This window comes from Eublepharis macularius, chromosome 12 (genome assembly GCF_028583425.1).
Source record: "Eublepharis macularius isolate TG4126 chromosome 12, MPM_Emac_v1.0, whole genome shotgun sequence".
NCBI classification, from domain to species: Eukaryota; Metazoa; Chordata; class Lepidosauria; order Squamata; family Eublepharidae; genus Eublepharis; species Eublepharis macularius.
In genome coordinates this window covers 68,316,707-68,328,527 of record NC_072801.1, presented here as the reverse complement: position 1 = coordinate 68,328,527, position 11,821 = coordinate 68,316,707, and the positions used below count along the sequence as shown (strand labels likewise).

The 11,821-nt window shown below is 42.6% G+C and overlaps 1 protein-coding gene across 1 annotated transcript; it reads right to left on the bottom strand.

Annotated features, from left to right (window-relative positions):
* Positions 1–225: 225 nt before the first annotated feature.
* Positions 226–1,170, bottom strand: LOC129339628 (olfactory receptor 5A2-like). The gene has a single exon (XM_054994209.1). It carries the CDS (start codon positions 1,168–1,170, stop codon positions 226–228), a length of 945 nt encoding a protein of 314 aa, XP_054850184.1.
* Positions 1,171–11,821: the final 10,651 nt, after the last annotated feature.

Sequence of the window (11,821 nt, the reverse complement as noted above, 5' to 3'; positions counted from 1 at the left end):
AATATTTTTTCATTCACATGGTCTTGGAAATTTGGGGGTGGTGCCTATGGAGGGAGGACCTGAAGAGAAATTTCAACTTGAATCTTTGGTATACCATAGGTTTTCCCCTCAAAGCTGCCATTTTCTACATGGGAACTGGTATCAGTTGTAAACACACAGCATTCAAAATCCTTATTCACAATATTCATACTTCCAAATGATGACCCTTTGGACCAATGCTAACATTCAGCTTTTCTTAGCAAAGCCCAGTCTTCGCAGCAACTTCGCCATCGCCTCATGGACATCTTTGTTCCGCAGGGTGTAAATTATAGGGTTTAGAAGGGGGGTGACTACAACATAAAACACCGCGATTTGCTTTTCATTACTAGGAGATCTTTCTGACTGAGGTATGATATAAGTAAAGGTGGTTGTACCGTAGAACAAGGTGACCACTGCTAAATGGGAGCCACATGTAGAGAAGGCCTTGCGCAGTCCTGTGGCTGACCGCATTTGAAACACAGAAAGCAAAATCAGCCCATAGGAGATCAAGATAACGGAAAAGGGTATCAAGATATCCATGGATGCAAACAGAAAAAGGATGAATTCTGTGGTATGAGTGTCATCACATGCTAGTTTCAACACCATTGGTATCTCACAGATAAAATGGTTGACGCAGCAGGGACCACAGAAGGGGTGGCTAAAGGTGATGATGACACATACAACAGCGACACAAAAGCCACCTACCCAACAGCCTGAAGCAAGTTGCAATTGGCGGCATCTTCCCATGGCAGTGGCATAGATCAGGGGACGGCAGATGGCTAAGAAACGATCGTAAGCCATGACACCCAACAGAAATGCTTCCGCCGTACCCATTGCCAAAGCTACATACATCTGTAATGCACACTGGATTAAGGACACTCCTCCATGACCTAGTAGGAGATGAGTCAGCATCTGGGGTATGGTGCTGGTGACATAACAAATCTCCACGCTCGAGAGGTGTGTGAGGAAGAAATACATGGGTGTGTGGAGGTGGGAGTCTGTCTGTACCAACAAGATGATCCCTAGGTTCCCCACAAGGGTAAATGAGTAGATGAAGAGAATTAGCACAAAGAGCAGAATCTGTGTCTCGCGGTCATTGGAAAGTCCCATCAAGATGAATCCAGTAGTACAGGTGAGGTTGTCAACCCCCATTCAGAGGTTCTTCTGAAGAAGAAAAAGACTAATGTAAACATTAAACACTTTTCTAATGGCTTGCAATTTCTCCTATTGTATCAGTAGTGCTAACTAGAGATGTGCATGAACTGGGGAAATATCGAACCATGCGGTTCATGGTTCATCGGGTTTCACAAACCACGAACTTTCACAAACTTGCCCCGGTTCGCAAACCAGTTCGTTTGGTTCGTGAAAATGTCCCTCCTGGGGCAGCAGAATGTCAGCAGAAAGCCCCTCCCCCTCCTCGTTGCCTAGGAAACTGATTGAACAGCACCAGGCCAAAAATGGCCGAAAAATGAACCAAACGAATTGTTCATGGCAGTTCATCAGAAATGGGCTCAGACGAAGAACTGGTTCGCGAACCATGAACCAGCCCAGTTCATGACGAACTTTGGTTCATATTTCAGTTTGTGCCCATCTCTAGTGCTAACCTTGGCTGGATTATTGAATGCATCCTTTGAAAAGAACCCATGGGTGTGCACTCTTCTTAGACTAGAGGGTGCATTACAAGAGAAAACCTTCCTAACTACAAACAGTCATTCTGAGCTATTAGCATAACAAAATAAAGATCAGCTTCCATAACTGCATGGCAGAAGAAAAGTTTCTTTTGCCAGTTAGGGCCAGGCTACAAGTGACAAATGACACAGGTTGGACACTTGTCAGCTTCCCTCAAGTTTTGATGGGACATGTAGGTGTCCTGGTTTTACAGCTTGGCTCTCCGACTGCTGTCCAATGGACTCTTCAACTGTCACTTGTCCAACATTCCACCAAGCTGCCTACATTTCCCATCAAAACTTGAGGGAAGCTGACAAGTGTCTAACCTGTGTCATTTGTCTCTTGTAGCCTGGCCAATAGAAGCATTCTAATATTACCATGAGGCCAAAATTTCCATTCTCAAAAAGTAAGGTAGCAATTCTGGGATAAGAGTCATATGGTACAATGAGGTAGCAACATTTGCATAGGAGAAACTCTTTAGAGGCTAGAACATTCCTAGTACTTTCAAAGTGCATTCAAAGTGCTTTCTTTTAAACCAAACATTTCCAGAGTGCGAAACCTCCTCCCATTCTGTGGGCACAATCTTGACTCCTAACTTACTAGCACTGGCAGATTGTTCTGAGATGCCAGAAGTGATCATGCACCAGAATGACAAAGGAGAATAAAAGAATGTTGAATGCTGAAAGCAGAATGAGTGTCATTCCTGAATCCTGACCAGCCATTTCTTGTCAAATTTCATACCTCAGCCAGACACATTCTTCAGGTACGAGTTCATTGCTAACCTTGTGAGAACTCCCTCAAACCATCCAAGTTCTAGTTGAACTCACAAACATTCAAAATTCTTTTGCCTCCCTCAAGAAATCTCATTCACTGAGATTTCTCTGATTCTTTCATTGTAGTTAGAACTAACCAGCTGTGGTCTTATCCAATCCATACAAGGCCATCAGTTCATGTATAAAGGAAGGCCAAAAAAATTCCTATTTTTTTGTAAACACAATGAGCAGATGAAGAGATCTGCCCTCTTGCCTCTGTTCTGCTGGTTAACCTGACAGCCCTTGGCTGTTTAAAGCACTTTATTTTTCTCTCAGCTCTGCCTGCAAGTGAGAATGAGAATTGCCTCTAGATGGAGCAGGCTCTCTCTCTTCTGGGTCCCTTGAACATGTCGCTGAGCTGAGCGTTCCTGTTGGGTGGGAGTGTGAAGTGAGATGAGACCCAGAAATGTGCTTCCCTTTTGAGAAACCAAAGGAAACGATGACCACATCGATTTCCTAATTCATCGATGATGTTTTTAAAAATAAGCGTATTAAAAGTCCAAAATACTTCAATCTAAATCCAACTTCCTGTGCGCGTCTCTCTGTGTGTATGCATACTTCCATCCTAACTGAAAAAGGAAAGCAGGAAATTTCCTCAGAGACGAGTTGTTTTATTTTTCTCTCAAAATCGCCCATCCCAAGCTGCCCTTCTTTCCACAGGGTTCCAGAGACCACTTTCCTCCCTCAAAAACTGTGTCTTTATCCATGGAGAGGCAAATGTGTATGTACGCTGACATTAAAAAGGTGTCACAGATTCCGCACACGTTGGATAATGCACTTCCAATCCTCTTTATAGATCATTTGGAATGGATTTTTTCACGTACGGAACAAAAAATCCACCTCAAACGATTGATAAAGTGCATTGAAAGTGCATTATCCAACGTGTGCGGAATCAGCCACAGCTGTTCCTCTTGAGGTGTGAGATGACCTCCCCTCCCATTTCATTGTCTGGCAAAAGTACATAGCAATGGATCCCCTTTTTACACAACCCCCTGTTTACACTCTTCCTTTATCATCCCCCACTCTCATTTTTAAGGGACAGTGTAAGTGACATTTTCTCTTTTTTCCCATTGCTATGCCTATGTATGAACCATCTATAGTGCATCTAATGTCACCCTTTAATTGTATGAGTACATAAACAATGATCTTATAAACAGAAAAATACATTATACCATTCGTAAAACCCACCACAAGATAAAATGCTTAAAAAGCCCAATGCAATATGGTGAAATGCTCCACCAACAATTTGACTTGTCAGTCAAACCTTTGGTTCTCTCTCTGATAATCTTCAGAATGGAGTTTCTCCGAGCTTCCAGCTTCTGTCCAATAGCAGTATAAAGGTCAGTCAGCTTTCTAAGGTGAGACATGGAGAACATGTATAGAAATTCACTCAACTATCAGCAACTTTCAGAGAACATATGAAGCTGCCTTAGAGCCAAAAACAGACAAGATGCCTGACGCGTGGAGCTCGGCTCAGCTCCCTCTGGCAGCTGAGTGCATTTAGGGGAGCAAGGGAAGTGCTCTGGCGGAGGCAAGAGGGACAAGAAGCCTACCGTAGCTGCCACCTCCTTCTGGCACAACTGGCTCCCTCTCTCCACTGCCTGCATGGTCGGCTCCCTCTGGCTGTGGAGTGCTTCTAGGGGAGCGAGGGGAGCTAGCGGAGGCAAGAGGGAGCCAAGCCAAGAGGGAGACAAGATACCTAAAGAAAGAACCTCTGCCAGAGAGAAGACGGATTCCTGTGCAAGCACCAAGTTGTTAATGACCTATGGGGGGACATCGCATCACGACGTTTTCTTGGCAGACTTTTTATTATGGAGTGGATTGCCATTGCCTTCCCCACTCTCCTACACTTTACCTCCAGGAAACTGGGTACTCATTTTACCAACCTTAGAAGGATGGAAGGCTGAGTTAACCTTGAGCGGGCTACCTGAACCCGGCTTCTGCCAGGATCAAACTCAGGTTGTGAGAAGAGCTTGGGCTGTAGTAGTGCAGCTTACCACTCTCCGCAATGGGGGACAGTTTGAGAACCGGGGCAAGTTCTAGTGAAAGATGTAGACATTCACTTCACTTTGGTTCCTTTTGAAAAAATGGCTAATTAACATGGAATTGGAATTAGAAATTGAGCCTGTTTTTTTTTTCCTGATCTCCATAGAAATAGGTCTCTTTGGCCTCCAGATGGAGTTCTGTGCGAGCCCAACTACCAGATGCCCTTTGATTGGAGATGTCATAAAGTCAAGACAGCCTGGGACAACAAACATACATAACATGTCCGCCACCACTGACGGAGCCTACCTGCTTTCCCCATAAATCTGGACAACCTACGAAGGCTACCAATGAAGTCTACTCTGAGGAGGCTGCATGTGGCAACATCTTGGTACCTTAGCTCCTAGAGGCTTCTTCCTCCAAGATGAAAGAACCCATCAATAATTCTCCAGCCGTAAAATGACAGGAAGTTGGTAATAATACTTTGAAATAAATTGAAACAATTGTGTTACAGATGCACACACCTTTATCATATATGGATCTTATACATCTGCTGCTTAATTTTCTGCTGATTGGAAAAAAGAGTGTTGATTAGAGAAAATGGAAATAATTTCTGCTGCCTGTATTTCCCAAGGAGTCCCTGGTCTCTATGCCTGGGAGAGGACTTCTTTTTGCAGAGTTAGATGCATGGATCCTCTTATACAGTGGTTTCTCCTTGATTGGCAGCTGATTTTCAGGGCTTCAAGTAGATGTCCTCTGTTCTGGAAAAGTAAAGGACCATTGAGATACATGCAATGCATGTACCTGAATTGCTGTTCCTTGGCCATCTTCAAAGGTTCTCCTCCAGCCAATATTTCAAGTGATCTACAATGAGGGTCTACACTCCCTGGTTTGTTCAGCTTCACAGCTCAGCAACAGAAAACTAATAGCCCGATGGTTGTTTTTTTCATACTGTGATCTCAAGGGTTTGAAGATTCATGAAGACAATAAAGACTACAGGTCTTCTCCACAGGGATCACTTTGGTTCCGTTGGTGCTTTCTTCTTGATCATTAAAATTTTCTTTCTTACCTCATGAGCTCTGAGTCAGATGAATAGTCTTTCCGGTGCCACTAGACTTTTGTTTTGTTTTTCTTACCTCAGTCTCTGAAGAACATTTTTAAAATGATGAAAAGTTTGTTACGCTTATCAACAAAGTGTCCTGAAAGTACACAGGTCAGTTTTTCCAGTTATACAGAGATTCCCTTCGTGGTCACTATGTCTGTAATGTTTGATTTCTTACTCATGCTATTGGTGTAAGACTGCTTGTTTTTATATATACAGGCCCTGCCAGTGGATACTTAAACCCACTGACCGGGACCACTTGGGAACAATCCTTTTCAGCAACCGTAAGGGATTCCCCAGGGTTGCAGAAAAATCTGAAACCCACGATAAAAATAATTGAGGGTTAAATCCCCCTCAAAACACTTACCTGAGGTCTGTGCATATGCCCCTACCGCAGCAGCAATGAGACATCGATGAGCCAAACCAACGTGGCGGAATCAAGAGGCACAAGTAGGGATGATATTCACTTGAGGAACACCCAGGAAATGATGAAAACAATCACTAGGTCCCTCTCCCTCCTGCCGAGAGATTAAGTAGACCTGGCATCTCGGGGCCCGAGGCCTGGCTGAGGAAGCGGTGAGACCTTCTGAGGCCAGGTGCAGCACCAACAAGCCATCCCTGGGCCGAATTGTGGCCTGTTAACAGAGCTGCTGTGGCACAGGGGCTAGAGTGATTGTCTGGAAAACCCAGGTTCAAATCCACATTCCGCCATGGAAGCTTACTGGGATTCCTTGGGCCAGTCACCACCTCACAGGGTTGTTGTGGTCTGGATAAAATGGAGGAGGGAGGAACAACATTGTAAAGCAGTGCACATATATCAGCAACGAATTCTTCTAAATTCTGATCCCTCAGTTTCCTTGTCATTTGGTCCATTTCCGCCATGTACAGCAATTTAAGTATCCAATCTTCAATAGTTGGTACTTCTTGCACCTTCCATTTCTGTGCATATAATACTCTGGCCGCTGTAGTCATATAAAATAACAATGTTCTATATTGCTTAGGAACATTCTCCATATTTAAATTCAGTAGCAACAGTTCTGGGTTCTTTTTTATTGAGATCTGCAGAACCTCGTTTATTACTTCTAAAATATCTTCCCAGTACTGCTTAGCCACATCACAAGTCCACCACATATGATACAACAGCTTCATCCTCTGTATACCACTTCAAAAGTATTTTATAAATTTTAGATATCTTCTTCTTACTTTCCTGTAATATAATTTCTTCCAACTCTGAGTTTTCCCATTTGATTCCTCCCTTTATACAGTTCGAGTTATATAAATCCTTAATCTGTCTATATTGGAACCATCCATAATAGGAAGATAATTCTTCTTCTGTTTTCATTCTCGTCTTCTTTTGTTCCATAATCAATATCTTTTTGTATGGCAAACATTTTTCTTTATTATAGATAGCTCTCGGATCAATAACTTCAAATGGTACCACCCATGAGGGGGTACCTTCACCCAGATAATTCTTGTATTTCTTCCAGACCGTAAAGAAGCTCCTTCTAATGTAATGATGCAAAAACATCGAATTGGCTTTCAGTTTGTCTTGCCACATATAGGCATGCCATCCAAACAATTTATTGTATCCTTCCAATGTTAGAAGTTTGCAGTTCTCCAGTGACATCCATTCTTTTAACCAAACTAGGCATACTGCTTCATAGTATAGTCTAATATTCGGCAGCTGCAGTCCACCTCTTTCTTTAGCATCACATAAGACTTTCATTTTAAGACTTTCATTTTTGCAATATTTTGATTTCTTGATACAACTTCTTCTTCCCAGGTCTTTTCTTCAGTTGTAATTCCTTAGTTTTTATAGTCTCCACAACTTCTCTCCTCTTTTCTTCTTTTCTTTTTCTGTCTCTTGCATTTAAATCCATTAAGATTCCTCTGATAACCGCTTTGTAAGTATCCCAAACTTTATTTGTCGAAACAGTTTTGTTTAAGTTATACTGTATAAAAAATTTGGTCTCTCTTTGTAGTAATTCTGTATTACTCTCCTGCTGCAGCAAATCTTCGTTTATTCTCCATCCTCTTCTTTTGTTACTTTTCCCAAATTTCCACATAACTGGATTATGATCTGAGCCTACTTTAGGCATTATTTCCACATCTTTAGTCCATACCGCCAAGTCCTTAGAGGCCCAGATCATGTCAATTCTTGATAGTGTCGAATGTCTTGCCGAGTAGTATGTATATTGTTTTAGTTTAGGGTTACTTCTTCTCCAAACATCTTCCAGGTTTTCCTGATTTTTAATTTCAAAGAAAGATTTTGGCAAAAGTCCTCTTTTCTTGTGAACTCCTTTTGTTTTCTTATCATCATCTAAGTTCAAAGCTCCATTGAAATCACCTGCCAAGATTATTTTTGAATATGTTAATCCATCTAGTTGCTTTTGTAAATCTTTGAAAAAGTTCTCTTTAGCACCATTGGGTGCATAAATTCCAATCATCAATATTTTTTTTGTATTCCAAATAATTTCCACAGCTATATATCTGGCTTCCGCATCTTTAAATATCATTTTTGGTTGCAACTCATCTTTAACATATAAAACAACTCCTCTTTTTTTTTGCTTTGATGCAGCTGCAAATTCTTTCCCCAATTTAACATTTTTTTAAATATTTCACATCTTCTTTCTTGATATGCGTCTCTTGCAAACAAATTATATTACAGTGTTGTTTAGATAGCCAGTGGAAAGTAGTTTTACGTTTTGAAGGTGAATTAAGTCCATTTACAATCCAAGATATGATTTTACACTCCATAGTCAAATTCTGGGTCTTTTAGGTAAGTCTTTTTCATTGTCCTTCAAAAACGTTTCCATCTCGTACCCAGATCTGATAGTTTTCCTAACCTCACGAAATTCAAAGCTTAAGCCCTCTGGTATCTCCCATCTATATCTGATATTCAGCTCTTTCAACATTTGCACCAGTTCACTATATTTCTTCCTCTCCAACAATACTCCCTTAGGTAATTCTTTCATTATTCTTACTCTTTTTCCTTCAACCTCCAGAGGGTTTTGAAATTGTTTACTCACTATATCTTCTCTTATTCTTTTAGTTGTAAATTGCACTATCATATCTCTTGGTAGGTTTTTTTGCGCTGCATATTTCTAGTTGATTCTGTACGCCACGTCTAAAAAGGCTGCAACTTCTTCCGGTTCCTTGTCTAAAAATTCTGCAAGTATTTCTGATATCTGCTCTTGAGCTGATTTTCCTTCCACTTCCGGGACCCCACGAAACCTAAGTTGTTTTTCCATATGTTTACATTCCATTACGGCCATTCTTCCTTTCAGACCCTTGGTGTTCCAAAGTCACTATCTAATGACATTCATCTTCTTTCCCCCAACGTCTTACAATAAAAATTGAATTAACTGCTGTTTCCACAGGTTCTAAAAATAACACGACACTCACCGAATGCTGCCGGTTTCTTCGCATGGTCTCTGACGTCACCCCTTTCCAAAATGGAGTTATTTTTTTAGGTACAGTAAAAACAGTAGGTGCAATTATTTTTTTCATTTTTCCATTGAAGTGCTCTATGCAAAATCTATTTCTAAATACATAGAATACCAATAATACAAAAATAAAGACTTGTGTACATCGAACCATACAAAAGGGAAATATGGATCGTTGACCGTGTCCCTTTAAGAGAGTCCCTCAGTGACAAATATAAACAGTCTTAAAGTTTGTTTCAATGGAAAAATGAAAAAATAATTGTTTCAGAGACATTTTCATTGTATTGTTTATTGCATTTTTGTTCCAAAGTGTCATGTTTGCGATTTTACACAAAAACGGAATCATAACTGCCTGCATCCATTTTGTAAATGGTAACATCAGAAATTGTGCAGAAAGGCCAGCAGCATGTGGTGAACACCGCACAATTTTTAGAATGGGTGGAAACAGCCGGTATTTGAATCCAGCTTTAAGCTGGGTTGACCAAAGATCTCAGAGCCAAGCTACAAGTGACGCCTGACACAGGTTGGACGCTTGTCAGCTTCTCTCAAGTTTTGATGGGAAATGTAGGCATCCTGGTCTTGCAACTGTAATGGAGAGCAAAGCTGTAAAACCAGGACACCTACATTTCCCATCAAAACTTGAGGGAAGCTGACAAGTGTCCAACCTGTGTAAGGCATCACTTGTAGCTTGGCTCTCAGGAGCAATGACTCATCCAGATGTTATTTCTTGTTGCATGGCAGCCAGGAAATTCTAAGAGTGTGCTTTTCTCATACTCTAGGAACAAGGCATGGTCTCAGTCCAGGGAGATTGATTATTGACAACCTTTTCAAGAAACCCACTGCCTGGGAGACCATGAAAGATGGTGCAAGAGGTTGTGATTGATTAGTGAACCACCTGCTCAGTCTGCAAAAAAATATTCCACGATGTTCCTTGGAATTTCTATTGAAAACAATCTACAGTTGCAGGCATTTGGAAATACTTTTTTGTTTTTTGCCTGAGACCCTGAAGAGATGCTTCCATTGAGAGGAGACAAAGAGGAACTAGTAGACCAATGGACTAAGAGTGGGACCACAAGTGATGCCTGACACAGGTTGGACACTTGTCAGCTTCCCTCAAGTTTTGATGGGAAATGTAGGCATCCTGGTCTCGCAGCTTCGCTCTCTGACTGCTGTCCAATGGACTTTTCAACTGTCACTTGTCCAACATTCCGCCAAGCTGCCTACATTTCCCATCAAAACTTGAGGGAAGCTGGCAAGTGTCCAACCTGTGTCAGGCGTCACTTGTGGTCCCGCTCTGAGAAGATTGAGCTAGAGGGGCTAATACTCTGGATTCAAATAAAGCATTTGTTCCACATCTGTTCTTAAATTTCTGATCGTTGACTGAGTTTTGAAGTAAGTTTTTACTACCTTTAATTAGAAGCTGACCAAATACCTGCCCACCAATTGGACTCTTTAAGAGAAGCCAGTAGCATTTGAAACATCCTCTTGGTTGTTGAGGGTCACCTGGGAGAAACCCGAAGGTAAGAATCTGTACTTTGAATGTTAGATTTTGTGGAACAGATCTCATGGTGTTGCATTCCCTCTTTCATTTGTTCACTTCTTAATGAGTCTGTGGAGCTGGTTATTTTTCTAGTATAGGCCATCCCTTGCTAGCCCCATTTGCCAACTTCGCATCTCACTGTGGGCTCTGCCCCTCTGTACTGCAGAGTTCAGGGCAGTAGCTGAAGTGGAAGCAGAGGGTAAAGTACCATCAGTATGCTGATGATACTCAGTTGTACATCTCTACCCTGGATCACCCCAATGATGCCCTTAACGTGATGTCCCGGTGCCTGGAGGCCCTGCGGATCTGGATGGGGAGAAGCAGGCTCAGACTCAACCCTTCCAAGACTGAGTGGCTGTGGTTTCCGGCGCCCCGTTATAGCCAGCTGGTTCCATCGCTGTCTATTGGGGGCGAGATTTTGACCCCCACAGAGAGGGTTCGCAACTTGGGTGTCCTCCTGGATGCACGGCTGTCATTAGAAGATCATGTGTCGACCGTGGCCAGAGGGGCTTTTTATCAGGTTCGCCTGGTTCACCAGTTGCATCCCTTTCTGGATCGGGACACCTTGCACACAGTCACCCATGCCCTCGTTTCCTCCCGTATGGACTACTGTAACGCTCTCTATATGGGGCTCCCCTTGAGGACCTCCCGGAGGCTGCAATTAGTTCAGAATGTGGCTATGCGGGCGATTATGGGAGCAACACGGCACGCCCATGTAACACCTCTCCTGCGCGAGCTACACTGGCTTCCGGTGGTCTTCCGGGTGTGCTTCAAGGTGCTGGTTACCATCTTCAGAGCGTTCCATGGCTTAGGGCCTAGGTATCTGTGAGACCGCTTGCTGCTACCGATAGCCTCCCACAGGCTGGTACGCTCCCACAGAGAGGGCCTCCTCAGGGTGCCGTCGGTCAGACAATGTCGGCAGGTGACCCCCAGGGGGAGAGCCTTCTCTGTCAGGGCACCTGCCCTCTGGAATGAATTGCCCCCGGAGATACGTATGGTTCCTGACCTACACACCTTTCGCCGTGCCCTTAAGATGTTATTATTCCAACAAGCGGGGCTGGCCTAAATGTTTTAATTGTGTTGTCCTGTTCTGAGCTAAATTATCCAATATGTTTATATTTTATATTCTTACTGTTTTATATTTGTATGTTTTATCTTTGCTGTACACCGCCCTGAGTCCTTCGGGAGATGGGCGGTATAAAAATTCAATTAAAGTAAAGTAAAGTAAAGAGAGTGCTGGCTCAGAGCCCAG